We start from the raw sequence: 27,201 nt of genomic DNA on the forward strand, positions 1-27,201 counted from the left end.
GTCAATGTCTTTTGGAGCGGTTTTGTTTTGTTGGATGGGCTATTAACAGGCTAACATATAATTAATGGGTATTTAGGGTAAGCATTTTTTTGTTCCTCCTAATATACGGGAGTGAGTCTATCAGGTAATAAATTGAGGCTGGAGCTTTTTGGCCAATAACAGATATTTTAAACCTATAGTTTGTAAATGGTGCCGGGTTATAGTAGTCACGTGCATTTGTTTTAAAGGATTTTTCCAGTTGAATAGTGAAGTTAAATCATCATAAAGCGTACCTGCCAGGTACTTTTCAGGATCCTTGACAAACTTTTGGCAGCGGTGGGATCTTTTCTAACCCCCCCCCCCCTCCCAGGCTGTTATCCTTGACACTTGCTTTAGACCAGAGGTCCCCAACCGCCGGTCCGCGGACCAGGACCGGGCCGTTGGGGTTTTTCAGCCGGTCCGCGGGGAGAGGGGGCCCCTCCAGCCTCCAGCAGGGCCGCCATCAGGGCATGACTGCCCTGACTCCAGTATGGGGCCCGGCCGGTAGGAGCCCCCTCGGAGCCCCCCTCTTGTGCGTCTCTCTCCTCATGGGGCCCCCGGCCGCATGCTAAGCGCCGGGTCCGGGACATCTTAGCGCTGCGCTGCTGCGGCAGCACCTTCATGATTCCCCTGACTTCCGGTCATGTGACGGCGCCGTCACATGGCCGGAAGTCAGGAGAACCTGGTGTCAGCGATTTGGACGAGCGCCAGGATTCTGCAGGGATCGCATGGGGGTAAGTATAACAAGTTTTATTTTTTTTTAAATACAATTAACTAGGAGTGGGGGGAATGGGAGATGCACATGGGGGGAGGGGAGAGATGAGAGATCCACATGGGGGGGAGGGGAGAGATGAGAGATGCACATGGGGGAGGGGAGAGATGAGAGATCCACATGGGGGGGAGGGGAGAGATGAGAGATCCACATGGGGGGGAGGGGAGAGATGAGAGATGCACATGGGGGAGGGGAGAGATGAGAGATCCACATGGGGGGAGGGGAGAGATGCACATGGGGGGAGGGGAGAGATGAGAGATGCACATGGGAGGGAGGGGAGAGATGAGAGATGCACGGGGGGGGTGAGAGATGCACGGGGGGGGGTGAGAGATGCACGGGGGGGGTGAGAGATGCACGGGGGGGGTGAGAGATGCACGGGGGGGGGTGAGAGATGCACGGGGGGGGGTGAGAGATGCACGGGGGGGTGAGAGATGCACGGGGGGGGGTGAGAGATGCACGGGGGGGGGTGAGAGATGCACGGGGGGGTGAGAGATGCACGGGGGGGTGAGAGATGCACGGGGGGGTGAGAGATGCACGGGGGGTGGATGAGAGATGCACGGGGGGGTGAGAGATGCACGGGGGGGTGAGAGATGCACGGGGGGGTGAGAGATGCACGGGGGGTGAGAGATGCACGGGGGGTGGATGAGAGATGCACGGGGGGGTGAGAGATGCACGGGGGGTGAGAGATGCACGGGGGGTGGATGAGAGATGCACGGAGGGGATGAGAGATGCACGGGGGGTGGATGAGAGATGCACGGAGGGGGATGAGAGATGCACGGGGGTGAGCTGCACATGGGGGGGTTATGTTTACATAACTTTGTTGCCTTATGAAGGGCGGGGGGGGCCCCCAAAAATTTCTTGCACAGGGGCCCACTACAGTCTGTGTCCGCCCCTGGGATGAAGTAAATGCAGCTGAACAGCAGCTGTCAGGACAGCTGCCCTGTCCTGCTGCAGGGCGTGATGGGGCCTCAGTGATGCGGCTCCTGGCACAGCACATTATGTGGGGCTCCTGGCATAGCTCCTGGCGGGGACCTGGTCTACACTATATGATAAGTATGCACTAAACTCCAAATCCCTCCATTACCCCGCCCCCATATGACCAAAGCCCCGCCCACCCCACCCCCTCCTTGCTGGGCCATGGAAAAATGATCTTGCTTCAAGCCGGTCCCTGGTGCAAAAAAGGTTGGGGACCACTGCTTTAGACCATACATGTTAAACTTTGACCCGTGACACCAGATCTACCACCCCTATGTGGTGCCCATTATACTATATGGAGGACTATGTGGTGCCCATTATACTGTATGGAGGACTATGTGGTGCCCATAATACTGTATGGAGGACTATGTGGTGCCCATTATACTATATGGAGGACTATGTGGTGCCCATTATACTGTATGGAGGACTATGTGGTGCCCATAATACTGTATGGGGGACTGTGTGGGGCCCATAATACTGTATGGGGGACTGTGTGGGGCCCATAATACTGTATGGGGGACTGTGTGGGGCCCATAATACTGTGTGGGGCCCATAATACTGTATGGAGGACTGTGTGGGGCCCATAATACTGTATGGGGGACTGTGTGGGGCCCATAATACTGTATACTGGTTGGCCTGAGACTTTGTCCAAGTTTTTTATTTTGGCCCTATGTGTGTTTGAGTTTGACATCCCTGCTCAAGACAGTTTGTAAGCTTTTTTTTTTTTTTTGACTGAATGATGAATTTAGGAGGCAAGGGGAGAATAAATGGTTCACATATGGAGAAGGAAGCAAATATCTCTGATCAGATGCATTACAAAGTTTATATTTGTTGAAGATAAGGGTGTCCTTATCTTCAACTAAAAGGTCCTGTCCGGAGCCCTGAAAAGTCTTCCTGTTAATGCCTGCCCCAGTATAGCATTTCCTGTGTCAGCACTTCACTTGTTTGTGAAGGGGGCTGGCTGACCGCTTATTTAAGTTTTACAGCCTATTTTATTTGCCTATAAATTGGCTAGCCAGCCCCCTTCACTTGCTGCTGTGGGCACGTACCACCACAAGGAACTAAAGCTTGTAGTTGTAGTTTGGGGTACCTTTCGAACGTGAAGTATATTAATAAGTTGCATAACTTATTAATTTAAGAAGATTTAATTACCAAACCTTTTTTTTATTTTTGAGTAGAACTACCCCATTTAAAGGATAAGTACATTCAGTAGCTGAATTTGTAGTTTATTTGTATGCGCTCCAGCACTGGAATGTAAAGATTCTACCTAATCCTGTTTGTAGCTGGGAGGGAAATGTGGTGCAAAGATTTTATATTCAGAAATCGGGGGGCAATACGGTAAAAAAAACTGCTTGGAAACAATAGTAGCTAGTGAATGGTGATTCCCCCTACTAGCCCATCTTAATATTGAACTTTTCCGTATCCTAGAAAGACAGTAATCATCCAATGTTCATCTTCACAAACACCCTGTATAAATGTGAAAGTCGTCCATGTTTATGGATCCGTTGCATGAAAACATCAATGAACACAAACTATAAAAAGCTTGGTGCAGAGGAGTTCCACAGGGCAATCCCTGCAGACAGACTGATCTCTCCTTTATCAGGTTTAAGGATAATGCCTTAAAGTCTGTGTAATCTTGAGGAGCATTTTGAGGGCAAGGACAGAGCAGCAGCTCTGAGCATTCAGTAAGCCCGTGGCTGGAAGTAATCTTCTTGCAGTATGGAGACGTGGCACAATAATACGAGGTAGTCTTTCTCAGTCATGTCCGCTCTTCACTAGCCTCCATGGTGATATCTTTCTGGCCATTAGCAGATATGGTGGCCCGCCTTCTGTACCTAATCCTACAGAGTCCGACACTGTCCTCGTGCTGCGCAATAAATGATCACCGCCTTGTAGGTACTTTTATAGGATTTGGTCCATGCCTGGAAACACCTAACCAAACAACTTCAGGCTGATCTGTTGTATCTGCAATAATAATTGATGCAAAATATCAGAATAAGACAGATTTGTGCTGAGAATAGCTTCACACCAGCATTTACAATTCACATTTTTCTTCACCTTTTATCCACAGAAAAACATAATTTATGCTGGAATCTAAAAGATGATATAGATGACATCAGGCAGACCCCATTGACTATAATGTTAGCAGACAGATTCTATTGACTTTGGCTTTTGGTTTTCCTTAAAGGGTTGTCTAATCTCCTTCTGCAGGTGTGCACTGCTTACCAGCTCCGTTGGGGGACGGTGTTCCCGCTTGATTGATCGTTCGGACCAGTGACATTGTTGTGCTACTGGCCCAAACTGTGAGCTCTCCGGTGCTGCTATAGGAGGCAGCTATTGTTCTGTAGCATGATAGGAGCACTATTGTGCAGAATTCAGCCAGATGTGGAGCTAAAGGTGCACTCGAGCAATCCCGGCCAACTTCAATGCAGTGCTTACAAGCTTTAATGGAAAGCGCTTGTAAGCCCTGCACTTTTGACCATTTCTGCAGTCTAGGGAACCTAGGCAATGAGCTGTTAACACATTTACATTGCTTCATTCTTGAGAACGGGAGTATTTTTTAACCCTTTCCTGACTTTCGCCGTACATGTATGGGACATGTCTGGTGCAGTTGAATGGAGCTGTTATTTTAGCACTCCTCTAAAACCCAGTATTGCAGACTATAGAACATCGCAAGTTTTACATCCCCAAACGAAAAAGAAAAGTATAAAAAAAACAAAACACGAAAGTCGAATCACACCCTCTGTGAAAATAAACATTAAAACAGTACACAAATTCTTCATCATGGTGTTCTTAAAAGTCTGATTTATCAAATATAAAATTATTTAACCACTAAACCTGTGCTGTAAATACCATTAACACCCCCACCACCAACAAAAAAAAATAAATATTCTTGACTTGCCGATTTTTGGTCGCTGCACTTCCCCAAAAATTAAGCAATGAAAAAAATAATCAAAACGCCATATGTACCCCAAAATGGCATCAATCAAATGTCAGCTTGACTTAAAAAGCAACACAACTCAGTCCAGATAAAAATGTCACAGATGTCACATTTTACAAATTGGGGAATTGGGGAATATTTTTTTCAAATTAGAAAAAAATGTTTGGCAATGCCATAATTGTACTGATCTGGAATATCATGTGCCAGGCAATTTTTACAGTGAACGACATAAAAGTAAAAAAAAAAACAATGACCGTATTGTAGTTTTTTTTTTTATATATACTATTTCACGCAGCTTTTTTCCCCACTTTCTAGTTCATAATGTTGTCCCACAGAAAAAAAAAGTCCTCAGGCTGCTATGTTGATGGGGAAAAAAAAAAAAGTTATGACCCTTGGGGGGAAAAAGGAAGGGAAAAACAAAAGCACAAAAACAAAATTTGTCTGCCCAGGAAGAGGCTAAAGTCAATTTCAAAGTTGCTTGTTTTTACAAGCAGTTTTCATATTTAACCACTAAAGAACTTGGGAATAATGCTTTTTCATATAGTGAAACTCATGGAACGCCTAACTGAAACTTAAACGCAGTTCAGCTTACATAGGACTGCTAAGTCTAGATTTTTAAGCACCAGGGCAGTTTTCAGTCTATAAATAGGATCCAGAAAATGGAGAGAAATGCAAACATTATTACATAGTTGACTTGTTTTTAATAATAATAATTATTATTATTATGCAAAGATATACCTTTTTCAATTTACATTGTAATAAATACTTTATTTTGTGACTTGGGAGCTTACTTTATAGACCTTTAGAACATCTTTTCGATGAAATGGTTAACAGAGGTTGACGGGAATGCACAGTGTGTATGTTTTAAAGTATATATTTTAGTATTATTTATTCCCTTTTTCTACAAGCCTCCAGCTTGAAAAGAGTCGAGGGAGCATGCCAGTGTAGTTGTGCACTGCCCAGTCCATTCTCTTGTAAATCATTTCACCTGCCATTGTAATGACTTGAGGCAATGTTGGCATCTTTTACACATGACGGAGGTTACTAGTGATCCGCAGGAACAAAGAGTTAACCCTCAGCTAATTAATGTAATTATGAACTACCTGATATGTTACAGGTTATAGAGTAGATTACCAATTCCAGGGAAATGTAACATACGACAATTATTTTAGTAAATGTACCTGCCAGAAGCTTGCAAAAGCAATAACTAATGTACATATCAGCAATGGCTTGAACTATTTGAAAACTGCAGCAGCCACATTACAACCACAACTCGGCCACATCTGGCCTTACCTTAACATGCCAAAAACTGTTGTTCCCAAGCTAACCAAAATAGTAGTGGTGGTGTGCTCTAGTAAACAGTCTAGCTAAAGGGGTTGACCGACGAACAAAATCCATTTTAATTAATAAATCTGTTACGCACCTGTTCTGGATCCGTGCCTTGCTTCCCTCACCTCGGCCCGCTAGACTCTGTTGTGCTCCACATCGAGCTTTCCAATGGCCCGATGAGATCCGCATCCGCTTAGGGCCTATATAAGGCTCACCAAGACACACACCTGTTCCTTGGTATTAAGACTTCAGTGTTGCTAGACTCTGGCTTGCTCTGCACACCTTGACCTGCCCAGCTGCTGCCTGCAGTCTCCTGGACATCTCCCGCTTGCCTACCAACGGTCTCCTGGACATCTCCAGCCTGCTTACCTGTGGTCTCTTGGACTATTCCCACTTGTTTGCCTGCGGTCTCCTGGACGTCTTCCGCCTGCCTGCGGTTTTCTGCAATCCGCCTACCTGCTTGTGGTCTCCTGTCCCTCGGCTGTATGTATCCCGTGTGCCCCACCTACGTACTGCACCAACTCCTGTGGCCCATGTGCCCACCTGGACCTTGGTGGATCTACTTCACCTGGTCATTCTAAGATGATCTTGTAATAATAATAAATTCCACAATTGGATGTTCTAAAAAAAATTGTTCTTGTGCTGAGATAATCTCATAAATATGCCCCTGCTGTGTACTTTGTAATGGCCGTGTCTGACCGTGCAGAGATGCTCTAGTTCATGGTCTGAACATATCACAGCTCCTGACAAGGTGAGGAAGCATAAGAGAGTATACAGACAGGACAACAGGGGATCGCAGCTTATTTTTTCTGTGGGGTAAAACAAGTTTTTAATGAGTTAGGGAAATGTTTCTCCTTACAGAAAGCTGCATCTGTGATCCCATGCTGTCCTGTCTGTATACTCTTTTGCGTCCTCCCCTGACCACGAGCTGTGGTATGATCAGACCATGTTCCTGTCCGGTGAGACACAGCCATTACACAGTACATCATTTATAAGATTATCTCAGCACAGGAACATTTTTTCAACACATCCAATTGTGAACTTATTTTTATTCCAAGATCCGTTGATTTAAAATGTACTTTGTCCATGGGTAAACACCTGTAAGTCACTGGTATAGCAATGACCACAGACCCTCCAATGTCAAACAGTGATCATTGCTGTGAAGAAACTTGTTCAGATTTGAGCCCGGCCTCTCGTATATAGAAAGTAGTTACCATGTACATTGTATATTGAAACACTTTCATAATGATTAGTAAGCCAATATCACTCCAAGTTTATGCAGAGTTTCATACATATTTTATGAGACTTGGAAGTAATAAGATATTTTCTACAAATATGTTTCACTAGTAAACTTTAAGTTAGTAATTAGTGTTTCTCCTGGTGACTCAGGAGTTCCTGCTGCCACTGTGGAGCTGGAGGTTTAGTCCTATGGACCGGTCTCCAGGCTGTAGGATGTCGGCCTTTTTGTTTTTATAGCATGGATACTCTCTTTACCCACAATGCGAGTGTGTGCCCCCGAGTAACATGCATGGAAAACTTAGTACGCAGAAGCGCAGAGAACACAGAGCTGTTCCTGGTTAGATACAGATGCAGCCTGTTACAGATGGGAATCATATGCTTCATTTACAGATACATTCATGTTACCATGTAAGCTCTGTGTACATCCTCATTGAAGGCTGTGCCCCAGATTGTGCTGTTTTTTGACATGAAGAATATCACTACATGCTGCTCTAGTTTTTTTTTCATTGAAATGTCTCACACCCGGTTCCAAGTCAGTGGGGTCTGATGGCCGCCTCTGATGTCTGTCATCTGATGCATCTGGCATGAAAACAAATGCACAGATGTAAACGGTTCTAGTATTTTATAGTGAATCACCCCATGGTTACATGCAGCGTAGAACCAAATACTTTCCTAACTAGACGTGAGTTATACCGCTGAGCATTTTATAGTTGCCATTTAAGTCTGCCCCACCAACCCTTCTGAGTATGCCTCGATGCATCCCGAAATGCCCACTTTTGGGCAGGATTTACATGATACCTATCCCATTTCAGTCCAATATTCCCAAGAAACTGAAACCTCTGCAATAAATGCCAGGTGTGAATATACCATCAATATTAGCACATGGCTGTCGGGCTCCTAGAGGAAGTGGCGCTGCTTGTTGAGCACTATACACACATGGGATAAAGCAGGAATACTGACAAAACAGCTCGCTGACATTTTTTTGTGCAGCCAACAGATTGTAAAACCATCTAGTCCAAATGTAGTAACAGTAATTCAGTCTCATTCTACAAAAACACATTAGTTACTTTTAGTGCTAATATAGGCTATTATTATTTATTATGCTTTGCTTATATAGCGCCATCATATTCTGCAACGCTTTACAGACCTAATCATCGCAGACCCCATTGGGGCTCACAATCTAGATTCCCTATCAGTATGTCTTTGTAGTGTAGGAGGAAACCGGAGAACCCGGAGTAAACCCACACAAACACGGGGAGAACATACAAACTCCTTGCAGATGTTGTCCTTGGTGGGATTGGAACCTAAAACCCCAGTGCTGCAAAGCTGCAGTGCTAACCACTGAGCCACCGTGCTGGGCTACAGAAATCATAGAATTTAATCACAACAAAAATAGAGACATGGCTATAAAGAAGACTGTTCTGTCAAAGCAAGTCTTTAAGATGTTTTGTTACCTAGTATTGATCTGAGAATCGTCCCCGGTACATAGTGAATATTTCTCCTGTGTGTTGGCTACTAAGTTGAATCTTCTTCCAAGTCCTCTAATTTCAGCCAGACTTGGCATTGGATAGAGAATATTGGCCGCTGGTACATGGCATGGCAAGGGAAGGGTTAGGTATTAGTTACAGCATCCGTCTGTACAAAGTAACATGGTTTTCTACAGAAACATGAATACCCATCTAGTCCCGCTAGTTTCCTGGTAACGCTCAGAAGAGGAGCACTTACCTTCAGTAAATGGCCTTTTGACGTCAGCTCTGTCTTCCTGTTAGAATCACAAGTGGATGTTTTCTCATTCTCAATTTTTGCTGCACTGATTAGTTCTAGTAACTATTATTCACATATAGAGCTTCTAATTGAATGTGCAGCCATTTAGTAAAACCTTCTTGACCTATTGGAAGAACAGGACAGATGCTGTTTTTTTCTGATTTGGACGGTAGAAGGTGTTTGGTAAATATATGTGCTCAATAAATATAGATTGACCTAGATATATGGCAATTTACGGTCGTCCGCAAAAGTTTTGTGACTAACAAAAATTTTGGTTTTCAGAGTTTTGCTGCTTCAGGTTTTATAGTGGGAATTTGCATTAACTCTAGATTGCTCATTTACCCTATCGTCAAGAACTTCAATTGCTGTGAAGAAGGCTTCTGGCCACCCTAGAAACTCCAGTAAGTGCCTGGACCATTTTATAAAGAGGTTTCCGCTACAGGATCAGTTAAACACCAGTGCAGAGCTTGCTCAGGAATTGCAACTGGCAGGTGTCAGTGCATTTGCATGCATGGTGAGGTGAAGGTTTTTGGAAGCTGGCCTGATGTCAAAAAGGGCATCAATGCAGACACTTTTGTCCATGAAAAACATCGAAGACTGACTGACACTCTTTAGGAATGACAGTGATTGATTGAACTTTTGAGAACTGGAGTAGAGTTATTTTCTCTGATGAAGCCCCCTTCAGACTGTTTGGGACATCTGGAAGAATGATTGAAGAAAAAATGGTGAGTGGTAAGTCTTGCGTTATGCCAACAATACTGCATCCTGAGCCCATTAATATGTGTGGTTGCTTTTCATCCAATGGAGGGGTCTCACTCACAATTTTGCCTAAGAACATTGACATGAATAAAGAACAGTATCTAACTATCCTCCAAGAGAAACGTCTCCCAATGATCCAGGAGCAATTTTGTGATGAACAATGCTTTTCCCAGCATGATGGAGACCATGTCACATGGCAAAAGTGATAACTAAGCTACTCGATAAACAAAACATTTAAATTTTGTGTTCCATAGGCAGAAAACTGCCGAGATCTCAATGACATTGAAAACCTGTGGTTAATCCTCAAAAAGCGGGAGGACATACGAAAGCACAGAAGTTGTGATAAACTCCAAGCGCTGATCAGGCAAGAATGTGTTGTCATCAGTCAGGATTTGACCCAAATGCTAATATCCAGCATGCCAGGGTGAAGGGCAGAAGTCTTTGAAATATAAAGGTGCATAAAGTTGATGTATTTGTTAATAAAAGTTTAAAAACGTATAAACATGTGACTAAAAGATCTAAAACATCTGAAACAACAAACTTTGTGAAAACCAAACCTTGTCAGTCTCAACACTTTTGGCCACCACGACTGTAGTTTATGGCTAGTATAACTCATCTTGCTTATAATGGCTATTAGTTGTCCTGATGATCAGATTTTTTTTAATTCACTCAAATCTCTTTCCAGTCCATGTTTGGCGTCATGCACTTTTCCATATTCAGACTTTGATAATGTTTTAAGGTATATAGATCTCCTAGAAACCTATAAATCTCTGTGATGCCCTAATCTGCCTCCTCCCCCTCACTTTCCTAAAGGTTTTTCACAAATTCATTTCTTTAATGGTGCGACACAGGTCACATGGCCAAAAATCGCTTTGTGTGTTTCTGCTACATTACAATGTAGAGCAGGTGAATGGGGTTGCATTGTGACCCCTTATCCTGAAAAGCAAAGCGAAAAAATTCAACTGGTTATGACCTTTCTCAATTTGTCGCAGTCCCCTTGGAGTCACAATGTAATCCCATTAACCTGCATTACGCTGTGATGTAGCAGTGTCTCAGCCACCAAAATCGCCATGTAGCCCAAGCCTAAAGGGAACCTGGCAGGAGATTCGTACTGCCTGAACTACGGACAGATGTCTGGACAATAACTGCGTTATTTCAGCTATATCACAGGATGGGGAACATATATCTCAGGATGGGCAACCTATATAACATGATGGGGCCCAGGATGGGGAACCTATATAACATGATGGGGCCCAGGATGGAGAACATGTATACCAGGATGGGCAACCTATATAACATGATGGGGCCCAGGATGGGGAACCTATATAACATGATGGGGCCCAGGATGGAGAACATGTATACCAGGATGGGCAACCTATATAACATGATGGGGCCCAGGATGGAGAACATGTATACCAGGATGGGTAACCTATATAACATGATGGGGCCCAGGATGGGGTACATGTATACCAGAAGATGGGGAGAATAGTCCATGAGGCAGCTGCTGGCTTCCTGCTGACCCATTCCCATAGACTAACCAGTCACTCCCTGTGTGTGTGTGTGTGTGTGTGTGTGTGAAGGGGGAGGTTGTGAGGTGGGGAGAAGCCACCGGCGACCTGCCTCTGCCAATTCATCTGAGACATAATCCTTGGTCAATTTTCAATTTTTTTTTTGTGAAATGCTGTCTGATCCATGCTGCTTAAAGGGAACCTGTCACGTCCTAGTAGCTATGTAAACTGTCCCCATTGGCTTGTTAGTGATGCATTATAATATTCTAATTTTGTGAGATGCACTTGTACATGCCACTTGAATTGTGTACCATGCCTTTACACACTCAATGTTTGTCACACAGTGTCATCCCGAAGAATTCAACCTGAAGAGAGTGCGTAACTTTTTCTGTGACTCCGGCTTCTCTTGTCTTGTCTGTTTTCACATTGAAGTTGCTTATCTGGGCATTCCTGACACTTGGCACCCCTGTGTGAAGCAGAGCCCAGTCATTGGTTTCCCTGGTGTCCCAGATCTCTACAGTTCCTCCCATTTGAGTGAAGGTGACTGGGTTGTAATTCCAGACACAGCGGCTACTAAAACTGCAGCTCTGTGCCTGGTGATCAGTAACGGAGCTGTGAATTTCCACCAATCTAAAGAGCCAGATACCCCTTTAAATAAAAAAAAAAAAAAAAAAAAGTTTACATCTAAAGAAATTGTGCAGTTTATTTTTACATTAGATTATTTAGTCTCTTCACCTGAGGTGAATGTTCTTGTGATGGCTAATTCTGCTTGACATATGCAGTATTGTGTCCATAATTGTAACTTAGAATTTTAAAGTATAATTGTCATTATTTAAATTTTTTATTTACAGCGGGTGAAATAAGTACTGTACATGTCACCTGTTTTCTAAGTAAATATATTTCTAAAGGTGCCATTGACATGAAATTCTCACCAGATGTCGGTAACACCCCATCCAATCAACAAAGAAATCAAATCATAGATGTCCATAACTTAATTTATGTCTAATAATACGAAATGACACAGTGAAAAAGTATCGAACACCTGAAGAAAGAGGTGCAAAAAGCCGTGGAAGGTCATGACACCAGCTGAAATCTGTCAGCAATTATAAAGTAATCCTGACATTTAGTGAAAAATAATATCAGCTGCTTCAACTGATGGCCTATAAAAAGGTGTCTTATTACCAGGGTGCCATGCAAGAAAAATGTCATGATGTGTAAAACCAGTTATCTGTCTCAAGACCTTCACAACCTTATTGTTGCAAAACGTACTGATGGCATTGGTTACAGAAGAATTTTTAAACTGCTGAAGGTTCCAGTGAGCACTGTTGGGGCCATAATCTGGAGGTGGAAAGAACATAATTTCACCATAAACCGGTCACAAGCACATGCTTCCCGCAAAATTACAGACAGAGGAGGGAAAGAATTATCAGAAGAGTTGTCCAAGGGCCAAGGACCACCTGTGGAGAGCTACAGAAAGACAGGAATCAGCAAGTACAATTGTTTCAACGAAAACTAAGTAATGCACTGAACCTCCATGGCCTGTATGCACGCTCACCATGCAAGACTCCATTACTGAGCAAAAAGCATGTTCAAGCGCATTTCGGCTGTGTGCCCACGATGCAGATTTAATGTGTTTCCGCAGCGCCGATAGGGGGCGCCGATGGGTTAGCATGACAACCCGGGGTCTATAGAAGACCCTTGTGATTGTCATAGCCGATCTGCTAGGGTATCGTTGCCTCCAGAATTGCCCGATCGGTAAATGGCGTATCAAGAAAAAAAACACCAGAATTCCTTTTTTTGGTCGCCGCACCATTGCAATAAAATGCAGTAACAGGCGATCAAAACATTGTATCTATCCCAAAATGGTATAAATTAAAATGTCAGCTCGGCACGCAAAAAATAAGCCCTCTCCCGGCCACAGATCACGAAAAATGGAGATGCTACTGGTCTCTGGAAAAAAATGGCTCCATTTCTTTTTCTTTTTTTATCTTAACAAATTTTTTTTTTTTTTTCACCACTTAAATAAAAAAGAACCTACACATGTTTGGCATCTACAAACTCTATTCTCTGCTCTATGTAGCAACAGGAAGTCTCTTGTCCCTGCATTTATCATCCCCTTCTTCAGCTGGTCTGCTTAGACCTAATGGAAAACAGAAGAATTATCTGGGTAGAAAGGCAGCATGAGCAATTGTAAGTGCACAGTTCTGTATAATATGATGACTGCAATATATTAAGAGGATAACAACTTTGACGGGAGGAGGAGGAGTGCTTCTTTAATGGACCTCCAGTCCTAAGGCCAGTTTCATAAGCCAGTACTACATGAGGACCCGCTTTGTTTCTACTTATGACAGGATACTGAATCCATAAGTTTGGTTTTAGACTTCCAGAATATGACTGCAATTTCGTTCCGCCAACCCGGACTCCCCGTGATTCAATGAACCAAAGTAAATCCCAAAAACAAACCTGTGTGTTTGCTGCTAACTAAACAGTATAGCGCTCAAGTGTAACAATTATGTGGCGCACTTAATTATTCTATGTTAAGTGGTTCTTGTATAATTCTTACTTGTGTGTTGGATGTAATTACTTGGCATTCTGAATAGTTCAGCAAGCGGTGCTGGAGTCTTGCAGAGGTAATATCCCATGAATTCTGTATGTTTTGTTTTGTTAATTGATTTCCTTTCTGCTAAAAAAAAACTTTGTATCCCGCAAGTAAACCTATAATATGTTTTTGTGTGTGTGAAATCACTACTTTTTCAGTCACCTCAGATTTAACTGGCTTTTAGTATGACCTTTTTTTTTTTCTATTGCCATCTTGACATAAAAAAATGCACCGCAATAATAGTAACATATTTTCTATGTTTAAAGGGGTTGTCCACTTATGTGGTAAATGTTTTTTTCTTAAATTGATATATTTTGAGCTAAAAATTATTTTTACATTTGCAAAATGTTGCACCTTTTAATTTCTATAACCTTTGTGTTGCACTGTGTATTGCTGCCTGCAGAATGAGATAACAGAGTATCCATCAGTGAGCTCGTTCTGACCGTCTGATAGGAGAGTTTGTAACTTTTTTTTATCTTTTTATATTTTTCTGAGCTCATCTTAGCTGCTTTATGGCCCCAGACTGTAAGAAAGTTGTATGTGCAGAGAAACAGCCTGTAAAAGCCAAACTGTGCAAAATTTTTAATGAATCCCAATTGCAAAAATTATTTTTTAACCCAAAATATACGTATTTAAGTAAGAAAGAAAAAGTCCCCAAAGGTGGAAAACTCCTGATTGCTTTTAAGGTCCCAGGTAGCGTTCATGTGCTAGAATTTCTCATCTGGTAGCGATGGAAATTCTGTACGGTTTAAGAGCCAGCTACATAGTTTGTGAAGCCATGTTGGCTATAAAAGCCTAGAAATAAGGACTATTACAGACTTTTAGTAGAAAATAAGCCAAAAAGGCATATTAACGTGCATTAGCTGCCTGGCTCTGGCTAGCACTGAATATTGAATTGCAGCATTTAGCAAGAAATACAGAAAATTATGTATGCTCCATCATCATTTACAACTGATTATATAGGCACTAGAAGCACAACTATTATTAACAATTCGCCCTCATGATAGATTTGCGATGATTTTAATCACAGGTACGAGCTCTGATATGTTACAGCTATTTCCCAGGAGATAAAGGTTACAATTGTCCAGTATCCCGTGTAGCTAAATCGCACTCATTTTAGCCTTGAATCGTCACTGCCACAATATAACCATCAGTCCCGGGAAAAGGCTTATCTGTCATTTTATCAGAATTCGGCTTGATGTTGCATAGAAGTGCCATATATTTTCCTAATGTATTTTTCCTTTTATATTTTTAAAAATCTGAAAATCCTGGTAAAATGGACTAAAAGGAACCCGAGCCCCCATGGATAGCCCTATTTAACCTAAGCAGCATCTATCAGACACCCTCCTGCACATTCACTTGTTGGCATAAATCCTTGAATTCAACACATTGAACAGATAGGCCACGTGCTCAGGTTGAGTATTTGGTGAGTTTTTGAGCTCTGTATTTGTAAGCCAAAACCAGGTGTGGATAAAAAATACAGAAGTGGTGCACAATACTTTTTCTCTGACTGTTCCACTCCTGATTTTCTATTTCATTGCCAATTTCAATAGACGTTTCAGCCTGTCCCAGGCTGAAACGTCCATTGAAATTAGCAATGAAATAAAAGAGCAATTATTCACGGAACAGGTGAGTGTCGGGAATTACTTCCTTTCCGCATACTTTACTCCACGTGCACCACGCTAATGGAGTGCCGATCCACCATCCCTGTGTCCACTCCTGGTTTTGGCTTACAAATGCTGAGCTCAAAAACTCACCAAATGCTCAGTGTGCACGTGGCCTAACAAGAGTCCCTTTAAATAATGTGCTAAAAAGCAGGCACATTATGGCCCCGATTCATCAAAGCTTTTACACTAAAAAAGTGGCGTGAAAGGCTTTGAACAGTGGCAAATGTTGGTGCAACTCAGGCAAAATGTAGCTGCTTTTGTCGTTATCATACCCTTTTCTCCCAGCTCAGGACAGAGCTAGGGCAGGACAGGGGCACGGCTGAGGTGTGACACCACAGCTCGTCTAATTTACCAGCAGTTGACATGTGACCGCTGTAGCCAATTTGCCTAGCAGCCACGTGCCATTCACCTGACATCACCATTCAGTAGCAGGAGTATGTGAGGGACCTTCCCTATGATGAGCTCACATGCCGCCATTTCATCAATGTGGCATTTTTAATGCCGAAAATTAAAAATGTTCCTGTTACTGTAAAAAGAGAGATGATAGAAAGGTGGCATCCGTGTGTTGTCCTTTTTTTTTTTTTTTTTTTTTTTTTTTTTTTTACAAACTCGAATATTAGAGTGCCAGCTTTTGAACGTTGAAACGGATCAAAATCTGACTTTTATTGTACAATAATGGGCACATGTATCTGTGAAAAGCACAGCTAGAACATGTACGTGAAACATTGAGGTCTACATGGTAACAGCGGAAACAAACTACTAAATGAGTAATGGGATGATGAAGATGCCATCCATGTCTACAGACGAGCGCTTACTGAGGCCTCTTCTTTCTTTCTTTGTGTCTCTGCAGCTGTATGTGCTTCCTGTACTAAAGTTGACAAATCATTGCACACAGCCTACAGAACTAGCATTATAGTGGACCCAGCACTTTACCAGTATCTTTTCCCCTGCGTAAGGTAGATCAGGTTTGTAAACTGGGTGCAATCTGTTGTAGGCTAAAAGTCACATCAGACCAAAGGGCCCTATAGAAAAACCTGCAGTGGGCTCCTACTCATCGATGACCGACTTCAGCAGCAAGTTCAGAACATGAACAGCTTTGTAGTGTTGCCGTACAGTAATAATACACATAGTGATGTCACTGTACAGGGACAATTTGTGTAGTGATGTCCGAGTACAGGGACAATTTGTGTAGTGATGTCCGAGTACAGGGACAATTTGTGTAGTGATGTCAGAGTACAGGGATAATGCACTCAATGAGGTCACCATACAGGGATAATGTGCACTGTGATGTCACAAAAATGGGACAGTGAGCAATGTGATGTTACAGTAATGGGATTTTTTTGCCGTTTAAAATTACTGTGGAAAATTAATTCAAATGGTGAGATGACTACAGAGATGCACACAGCGATGTCACTGTACATTGATATTTGATATAATGCGCACAGCGGTGTTGCTGTATGGGGATAATGCGCACAGCAGTGTTGCTGTATGGGGATAATGCGCGCAGCGGTGTTGCTGTATGGGGATAATGCGCGCAGCGGTGTTGCTGTATGGGGATAATGCGCGCAGCGGTGTTGCTGTATGGGGATAATGCGCGCAGCGGTGTTGCTGTATGGGGATAATGCGCGCAGCGGTGTTGCTGTATGGGGATAATGCGCGCAGCGGTGTTGCTGTATGGGGATAATGCGCGCAGCGGTGTTGCTGTATGGGGATAATGCGCGCAGCGGTGTTGCTGTATGGGGATAATGCGCGCAGCGGTGTTGCTGTATGGGGATAATGCGCGCAGCGGTGTTGCTGTATGGGGATAATGCGCGCAGCGGTGTTGCTGTATGGGGATAATGCGCGCAGCGGTGTTGCTGTATGGGGATAATGCGCGCAGCGGTGTTGCTGTATGGGGATAATGCGCGCAGCGGTGTTGCTGTATGGGGATAATGCGCGCAGCGGTGTTGCTGTATGGGGATAATGCGCGCAGCGGTGTTGCTGTATGGGGATAATGCGCGCAGCGGTGTTGCTGTATGGGGATAATGCGCGCAGCGGTGTTGCTGTATGGGGATAATGCGCGCAGCGGTGTTGCTGTATGGGGATAATGCGCGCAGCGGTGTTGCTGTATGGGGATAATGCGCGCAGCGGTGTTGCTGTATGGGGATAATGCGCGCAGCGGTGTTGCTGTATGGGGATAATGCGCGCAGCGGTGTTGCTGTATGGGGATAATGCGCGCAGCGGTGTTGCTGTATGGGGATAATGCGCGCAGCGGTGTTGCTGTATGGGGATAATGCGCGCAGCGGTGTAGCTGTTAGGGGATAATGCGCGCAGCGGTGTTGCTGTCCGGGGATAATGCGCGCAGCGGTGTTGCTGTCCGGGGATAATGCGCGCAGCGGTGTTGCTGTCCGGGGATAATGCGCGCAGCGGTGTTGCTGTCCGGGGATAATGCGCGCAGCGGTGTTGCTGTCCGGGGATAATGCGCACAGCGGTTGAACCCATAGCAGTGCCTTGTCGGCCACCTGGTAGTTATACCTGTATACACTGATGTTACAGGGTGGTGTCTCTACACCAGTGGTCCCCAACCTTTTTTGCACCAGGGACCGGCTTGAAGCAAGATCATTTTTCCATGGCCCAGCAAGGAGGGGGTGGGGTAGGCGGGGCTTTGGTCATATGGGGGCGGGGTAATGGAGGGATTTGGAGTTTAGTGCATACTTATCATATAGTGTAGACCAGGTCCCCGCCAGGAGCTATGCCAGGAGCCCCACATAATGTGCTGTGCCAGGAGCCGCATCACTGAGGCCCCATCACGCCCTGCAGCAGGACAGGGCAGCTGTCCTGACAGCTGCTGTTCAGCTGCATTTATTTCATCCCAGGGGCGGACACAGACTGTAGTGGGCCCCTGTGCAAGAAATTTTTGGGGCCCCCCCCCCCCGCCCTTCATAAGGCAACAAAGTTATGTAAACATAACCCCCCCCCCCCATGTGCATCTCTCACCCCCCCATGTGCAGCTCACCCCCCGTGCATCTCTCATCACCCCCCGTGCATCTCTCATCCCCCCCCGTGCATCTCTCATCACCCCCCGTGCATCTCTCATCCCCCTCCGTGCATCTCTCATCCCCCTCCGTGCATCTCTCATCCCCTCCGTGCATCTCTCATCCCCTCCGTGCATCTCTCATCCCCCCCGTGCATCTCTCATCCCCCCCGTGCATCTCTCATCCCCCCGTGCATCTCTCATCCCCCCCGTGCATCTCTCATCCCCCCCGTGCATCTCTCATCCCCCCCGTGCATCTCTCATCCCCCCTGTGCATCTCTCCCCTCCCCCCCATGTGCATCTCTCATCTCTCCCCTCCCCCCCATGTGCATCTCTCATCTCTCCCCTCCCCCCATGTGCATCTCTCATCTCTCCCCTCCCCCCCATGTGCATCTCTCATCTCTCCCCTCCCCCCCCATGTGGATCTCTCATCTCTCCCCTCCCCCATGTGCATCTCTCATCTCTCCCCTCCCCCCATGTGCATCTCCCATTCCCCCCACTCCTAGTTAATTGTATTTAAAAAAAAATAAAACTTGTTATACTTACCCCCATGCGATCCCTGCAGAATCCTGGCGCTCGTCCAAATCGCTGACACCAGGTTCTCCTGCCTTCCGGTCATGTGACGGCGCCGTCACATGACCGGAAGTCAGAGGAATTATGAGATGTCCTGGACCCGGCGCTTTGCATGGGGCCGGGGGCCCCATGAGGAGAGAGACGCACAAGAGGGGGGCTCCGAGGGGGCTCCTACCGGCCGGGCCCCATACTGGAGTCAGGGCAGTCATGCCCTGATGGCGGCCCTGCTGGAGGCTGGAGGGGCCCCCTCTCCCTCGGGGCCCCCGTTCAATGAACCGGCTGCACGGGCGGTAGTTCCGCCCCTGCTTCATCCTGCTTCAGGACCTGTGGTGACATCACAGTTATGTACCTTGATGTCATCACAGGTCCTCTACAGGTCTACCCTGCGGGAGTCTAGAACAGCGGGCAGCATCCACCCCACACAGTGTGCTCTGAGCCACCGCAGACCAGAGCACACTGTCAATGTTTAGTGATTGTCTGTGGTGGTGCCGCGGATCGGCTGAAAAACCCCAACGGCCCGGTCCTGGTCCGCGGCCCGGTCCTGGTCCGCGGACCGGCGCTTGGGGACCTCTTCTCTACACGACCGGAGATCAGGGCGGTCAGTTTTGCGCAGTCCATCTCGCAGTTACCACCAGGGGCGCAGATATATGTTATGCTCCAGGACTTCCCCGTCTTCGGTGTCCTCAGGCGGCCATAGACTTATCTGTTTGAATGTTTTCCCTGTGAGATGCTGTGGAGTAGCTGTGACCTCTGTGTGATGTCCCCTCCTGAGGGGGAGCCTGTTATCTGTGAGAAGCAGGGTCCGGCTTGTCTCACACACGGCTCCTTGTCCTTGTAGACGTTTGATTTCTTGTTTCTTTTGTGGCGATGGTGCTGGGTAGCGGCCGTGAAGATAAATCTGTGAGCATCGTGTGCAATAATATTTGTATTGCTACAGCAGATTTCATTTTTAGCTGCCGGAGTTTCCTATAGGTAAATTTTGTCTCTGACCGTTTACATACTGGATAGAAATTTAGGATTTTTTTTAAGCTATCCTCAAATGGGTCCTTGCTCCTCACCATGCCTAGTAAGGTCTACAGGCTCATTTCTAGGTCAAGAAGAGCCTGCCGGAGACAGTCAGGAAGGGTAGTCGACAGTCACCAGGATGACATGCCGATGGTCATACCCTATCCTGGACTATCCAGGACAAGCGCTTCATTAGAGGTCATTATAGACATTGTAGTTCTCCTCTTGGAAGTGAAGTTCGATGCAAAGGCCTAACCCCGTAAAGCGGCCCTCACAGAGCTGTGAACTAAATTCTTGTCTACTGTCCCTTTTCACATGAACCAGGCCACAAACCACCACTTATTGCCTATATAGTGACAGCAGATCCACCCCTATTTACATTGGATGATGTGTTACCAATAATTATGTTTTTGGGTTTTTTTATGTTTTTTTTTTTTTTTTCTTTTTCAAGTTCACACAGAAGACATTGCACTTGGCCAACAAACTTTTTGCTTGATCTTCAGGTGATTGCCAGTCCATTGCCAGGAATGAGGGTTCCTATGAACACTTGTTCGCCAATTATTGCCTTATCTAAATGGAATATAAGGGTAGGGCCACACAACTGTTTTCTCCACATCCAAGAAAAACTGACCGATTTGCTCTGATCAGAGCTTGATCAGATTGACATCATTTTTTTCTCGGACGTGGAGCGAAAAAATAAATGGTTCTCCTTCTTCTCAATTCTGTTAGTCTTTGAATATCGGACTGCACTCGAATGTCATCAGGGTGCAGTCCAATTTTTTTTCATGGACACATGGACTTGTATTGCCAGCGGTCAGGGGAAGAAATCGGAAATGTGCCCAGCCCCATAGAATATCTCATAGGTACAAGTGCTATCTGCAAAAAACACGGATGTTGCAGATTTTCTCCACCATTTCTGCACCTATTAAGTAAAATGGGTTACTTTGGATTTTTTTCTTGTAAACACGCAATGTACAAAACTCACCAAAAACTCATTGTGGGAACATAGCCTTATAGTCTAAGGCGCAGTCCACATGTCTGTGTTTGCAAAATAAGTGTCTGCCAGCAAAAAAAAAAGTAAATAAAAAAAAAAAACTGAGTTTTTTTTATATCTGTTTAATGGGTAGTGGAAGCTGGATTTATTTATTTTTTTTCTTTGCATACAAGAAAAATTGTTGCGTGTTTTTTGCAGATTTAAGACTTTTTTTTTCAAATGTAAAATGAAAAATAGAAACATGAGGTCTATGACTTTCCATGGCAAAGTTTCTGCGGCGGCTGTTGCTTGTCATTACTGCAGTGTAGTAAGTGCAGCTGAAAACAGACACATGCATGGGTAAGTGCTCCTAAGCCTTGGTTCAGGGTCACTAAATAGTTATAATATGCCATTTTATCAATTTAACAAACGGAGACATGTCCTTTAGTGGAACCTGTAAAGTGCATTTAAAAATGAGGAAATTTACAGCTCTTATTAAAAATCCTCTTTGTTCTCAGGAATGAGAATGGAGGTATTTAAGGCTACGTTCCCACGATGAGTTTTGGTGATTTTTTTTGTGCTTTTTATATTTTTTTGAAAAAATACAAGTAACTTCTTTTACTTATTGGGTGCAGAAAATCTGCAACATCAAAAGCTCATCATGGGAACGTAGCCTTATAGTTCATTGCTCGTTGCCTGGGTTCCTGGCCACCGATTTTGGAAAGTTAAAAAGAACGAATTCAAAAACCAAGTTGTCTTCATTATGAGCGTGGCTGTCACACCAGAGAAAGCTGGAGAGAGACATATTATAGCCTGCCTGAACTGCTAAGACGATCACAATGTGCCTGGCATTAGGCTGGCTTCCCAGCACGGTTGGGGTTAACAATAACAAGCAGATAAAGTGACCACAGATTACTGACAGCTTGGGAAGGTTTTGGAGGAGAGCAACATCCGACCTTCAAAGAGTGGAACAACAGCTCCATGTATGGCCGCGGCCGCGCTCTTGCCCACCTGATTGGCCGCGCCGCGCTCGGAGCAGTGACAGGTGCTGGAGAAGGCTACACCTGTTCCTTCATGTGCTGATGTAGCGAGGTTCGCCAGACGCACAGCACATGCCAAAGTAATGCGAGATGGACTTGCAGGGCATTTTAGCTAATGATCACCACCAATCTGCCACAAATTAACCAATTACACCGTATTATTGTAAAAAAAATGCTTAACCTCCTTGTAAAGCGAGTGAAGCAAAGTGCTTTGTGCTCTGAACCAAATCCACAGCAGATTTTCAGGCTCATACGTTACATATTATTAGAAAGAAGAATTAGATGAATGCTGGCAGAGCGATAAACCACATGGCAGATCAGATGATTAGTATCTGCACCCGTGCACAATACTGCACGTTATATCCATGTATATACAGAGTCTTGTGTGGACCTGTAATTTGGGACATTGGTGTGAAACATTACGCCATATGGCTGATGCCGTGTTCTCTGGGTGAGGCCACCAATCGGGTATTATCTAGCCCATGACTCGGTACATGAGTCAGTGCAGACATGGAAATTCCCTGGTCGAGCCCAGCGTGCCGGCTGTACATGACTGTGGTACAGACCTAACCCTGCAAACATCTTCCACCTCCTCCTGGGGAACCTTGTGCTTTACTTGTATTACTATGTACGGTACGACAATAAATTATAATGCATCATAGTACAAAGTATACAAAGTAATATAATGTGCAGTGTATACTGCTACTATACATTGTTATGGAATTAGTGTATCATAGTATACGTAATATAAGGTATTGTATTACTATGAATGCTACTGCATTAAATTATAATTTAAAAATGTATTCCTATACTTGCTGTATACTACTAACAAATAAAGTAGCACTCTGTAGCTCTATAGTATGCAAAGATGAAATATATGACATTTGAACTGCATTACTGCTCTAGAAAATAGAAATAAATGAGAATACTTAGCACATAAATTGGCCAATTCATGTGTACCCGGAAGCCATGATAAGGCGACTCTTGTTGCTGGGAACCTGTGCTAAGAATTCTCATTTATATCTATTTTATAGAGCAGTAATGCAGTTCAAATTTCATATATTTCATGTTTGCATACTATAGCGCTACAGAGTGCTACTTTATTTGTTAGTTATATATGGAGATGGCTACTCTAGTAAGCACCTGTACACACCTGTTTTCTATTTTGGAATTGACTGGCAGTCTTTTGATATTTGCTGTATACTACTATGATAAAAAAAAAGTACGATAAAATGTTAAGGATACTACAAGGAGGTGTTATATTATAAAGTTCGATTGATATAGTTATTGTATGCTTTTTATTTTTGTAGTATTTTTCCACAATGCTCTTTGCTAAAGGAGTTGTATAAGTTATCTATCAATAGGATAGGGAAGAACGTGTTGGTTGCTTGAGATATAACTGCTGACAGTCCTGTAGAGGATTGAAGCAGTGATGCAGGTAGTTGCTACCTACCCTTGTGTTGTGCCTAGTGCTGACGTCTGTCTGTTCAGTGCGGTCGGAGACGGCTCCTGCCAGCGATTCGGCAGCGTCCACTGACTTCACATCTACAGAGCAGGGGTTTCTTTTCAGCTCTGCTCTGTTGACTGGGTGCGACTGCCGACGTCATGCTGACAGCCGTCTCCCTGCTGCCTAACTGCGGGGAGTCGGCTGTCTTGTCAGCATGACGTCCACAGTCACATACTGTTGACAGAGCAGCCTGGAAGAAGAGGAGCTGCTCTGTTGACATGGAGCAGCTGAATCACTGACAAGAGCGGTCGGTGACCACTCTGAGCTGGCATCGGGTACAGCAGGCAAGTAGTTACCAACTATCTACCTGTTAGTGTTTAGGCAAACAGTTAAAAGTGGTTCTCAGGATTGTCGCTTATTGAAGCAGTTTTGGAAACCTAATTGGAAAAACGAGCCACTGTATGAATGGTAATGCAGGTTTCATATTGAAAACAATGAGACCTGTTTTGTAGGAGTTTTTCAGGTCAATTTTGGTGCAGAACACACATTTCCAGCCAAATACTTAAGAAATACCTTGTTGTGAACGTACCCTATAGATGAGGGTGCAGCTCTCCACACAGATGGGCATCGCAACCTCTGCAGCATGGACCTTTTTCCTCTTAGGCTATGTTCACACACGTTATGTTTTGCTGCAGATGTTTATGGAAATTTTCAGCTGCCTCTAGCAGTACCAGCAAAGTCTATGAGAAACCAGAATTCTCTGTTCACACATGTTGCTTTTTGTTTGCTGCGTATTTTATGGCTTGGTTGTGTTTTTGGAAAATAGAGCATGTCACTTCTTTCAGTGTTTTTGCAGCGTTTTTTCACCAATAGGAAGTAATGGGTGGTGAAATAAAACATTGCTAAAATGCACCAAAAAACGCATCTGCTTTTTTTTTCAGTGTTTTACCAGGGTTTTTGATGGCAAGATAGAATGGGGTTCTTTTTTTTCACCGAAATTTATGTACATGCCTAAATAGAGACAGAAGGACTGTGAAAAAAAACACCTCAAAAACGCATAAAAAAAACCCCAGGAAAACCTGCATTTTTGACGCAGCTGTTTTCCTGGAAAAGAAAAGTTGTCAGCAGATTTGCATCAGATTTAGCTGCAGGAAAAAAGCCACGACATGTGAACATACCCTTAGAATTTAGTGCCATTTTGCCACCCCATGCACAGGTTTTTCTGCTGCTGTGCTTGTATCTTCCTGTGTACACATTGTGTATGTTCAGCAATAAATACTTCTCTCACATCTCGGGGTAGTATTTGCCTTCCATCTCCAGACGCTGTCCGCTGCAGCAAGGTGCAGGTGACTGAGACTCGCTTGTCACTGTGGCGCTGGAGCGGGAAATGTCTGGTGGATCCTTCACAACCAATGAAGTCGTTATTAAGGTGTAATAGAGCCATTTTGATCTTGAAGGGCAGAACTCCATTAGACCCAAAGTCTGAATATTCAGTTAGTGCAGTTTGTTAGTGAATTTTCCAATTGTGTTTCAGACTCTCAAAAAGAAAGGCTTAGATGGTTGTGAGAGCCCAGATGCTGAGAGATACTTTGAGGAGGAGACATTCAGCAAACTAAATGAAGATAGTGATTTTGTTTTCAAGCGAGACCCTGTAAGTATTGTTTTACCCTTCTTCCCTTCCTTGTATGTGTTGATCCTTTTTATTGACTTTACTGTCTAGGCACTGAACAAGAAGGAGCACCGAGGGTGCGACAGCCCGGACCCAGACAGCTCTTATGTCCTTACACCCCACACGGAGGAAAAGTACAAAAAAATTAACGAGGAATTTGATAATATGATGCGCAATCATAAGATCTCTGTGAGTACAAGAGTTCTATTTATTTCCTGGCAGACCCCTATGGTGTGAATACAGCGTAGCGAGATCATGTATTACACTCCATTCACTTCTGTGGGAGAATACGACCGTACAACATGTTTTTAGAAAAATATGGAAAAAGGAGTCATACGAAAGAATAAATATTTGGGACAACGGCTTCTTATTTGGGACAGAATAAAGAACCAAAATGCTCAAAGAATTGGACCTTACCCAGTTTCTACTATTTATGACCTACCAGAGATCCCAAGCTTTAAACCATTGTCTAATAACTTAGGTAGCCAAGGTATAGAGAACTTATTCCTAGAAAATCTACACCCAAATTGGAAAAATTTAAAATTGGCTCAATCTTCTGATTAACTTGTATGCATTATGTGTATTTACCGTATGTCTGTATATGTATGCGTGTACATTCCCTTGAGAAAGTAAAACTTTTGATCAATATCACTGAATACAAGAACAATTTCCAAAATTGTGACAAGACTGAGTTTCATTGAACATTTTTTTAACCCATAACATGAAAGTAATGTTAATAATATAACTTTTATTATAAAATCTTCAGTTTACTTAAATTATTTGATGCAAAATGAGTACGCCCCACTTCTAGTATTGTGTTTGACCTCCATGATTTTTAAGGACAGCACCAAGTCTTCTAGGCATGGAATGAACCAGTTAGCGACATATTGCAGCATCTATTGTCATGTTGGAAAAGTGCATGTCTACCAAGTAGCATCTTCTCTTTCAATATAGAGCAGTAAATCTGTGAATTCATGATACCATCAATGAAATGTAGCCCCCCCGACACCGGCAACACTCACTCAACCCAACATAAGGACACTGCCACCACCATGTTTCACTGTAGACACCATGCATTTAGAAAAATTTATTTTGAGAAATGCATGGTGCCTATAGTGAAACCTGGTGGTGGCAGTGACCTTATGTGGGGCTGCATGAGAGCTGCCAGTGTCAGGGAGCTACATTTCTTTGATGTATCATGAATTCACAGATGTACTGATCTATATTTAAAGAGAAGATGCCACCATCATTCCGTGCCCTTGGTAGAAGTGCGACTTTCTCTCCAACATGACAATGATCCAAAACACACATCTGTTGTATTTCTGAAGAAAAGGTTGAAAGTGATTCAGTGGCCAAGTATGTCCTATATAAATGAATGGACTATTGTTAGGAAGAGCCATCAATGTCAGTCTGGTAGATCTGTAATACAAGTCACAGACATTGTCTGGTAAACGTTGGAGGGGACGCAGCTCTCACGGTCTTCATTGGGGCTATAATACAAGCCACCGCCAGTGTGCCTAGTAAATAGTGGAGGGGACACAGCCAGGTTAATCTGCTGATAGGCAGAGAGTTGGATCTCCTCTGATCTGGTGAGGCTAGGGCATCAGTTTTAGGGCTCGCTCATATTGGCGAATAGCCAGCATGTAACTTGGACGAGTGCTATCGGATGTTTCATCGGATAGCACTCGGCCCAGTGTTATCCTATGGAGTAGTGCTGACTAGTGTTTATTTTCTCATTCCGAGTCGGCATGAGAAGAAAATCGCTGCATGCTGCGATTGGCAGCATATATCGGACGGCGTGCATTCATTCAAGTCTGTGGTTGCATGCAAAACATCGGACTGCACTCGGATGTCATCCGAGTGCAGTCCGATATGCTTCGACTCACAGAATGGAGAATTAAGTTCTCTAC

At 44.1% G+C, this 27,201-nt stretch overlaps 1 protein-coding gene across 7 annotated transcripts in view; it reads left to right on the forward strand.

Annotated features, from left to right (window-relative positions):
• The window catches only part of MEF2A (myocyte enhancer factor 2A), a 144,894-nt gene that overhangs the window by 77,250 nt on the left and 40,443 nt on the right, over nt 1–27,201 (forward strand). For 3 of the 7 annotated variants that reach the window (XM_073653336.1, XM_073653338.1, XM_073653337.1), the window contains exons 4-5: nt 25,157–25,273; nt 25,343–25,480. In XM_073653336.1, coding sequence (XP_073509437.1) covers nt 25,157–25,273; nt 25,343–25,480 — 255 coding nt within the window. The remainder of the gene's footprint in view (nt 1–25,156; nt 25,274–25,342; nt 25,481–27,201) is intronic. The other 4 variants (XM_073653340.1, XM_073653342.1, XM_073653339.1 and 1 more) reach the window with 2 other exon arrangements.

Source organism: Phyllobates terribilis, unplaced genomic scaffold (genome assembly GCF_046119375.1).
Source record: "Phyllobates terribilis strain yellow unplaced genomic scaffold, ASM4611937v1 Scaffold_11__3_contigs__length_659146591, whole genome shotgun sequence".
Classification (NCBI taxonomy): Eukaryota; Metazoa; Chordata; class Amphibia; order Anura; family Dendrobatidae; genus Phyllobates; species Phyllobates terribilis.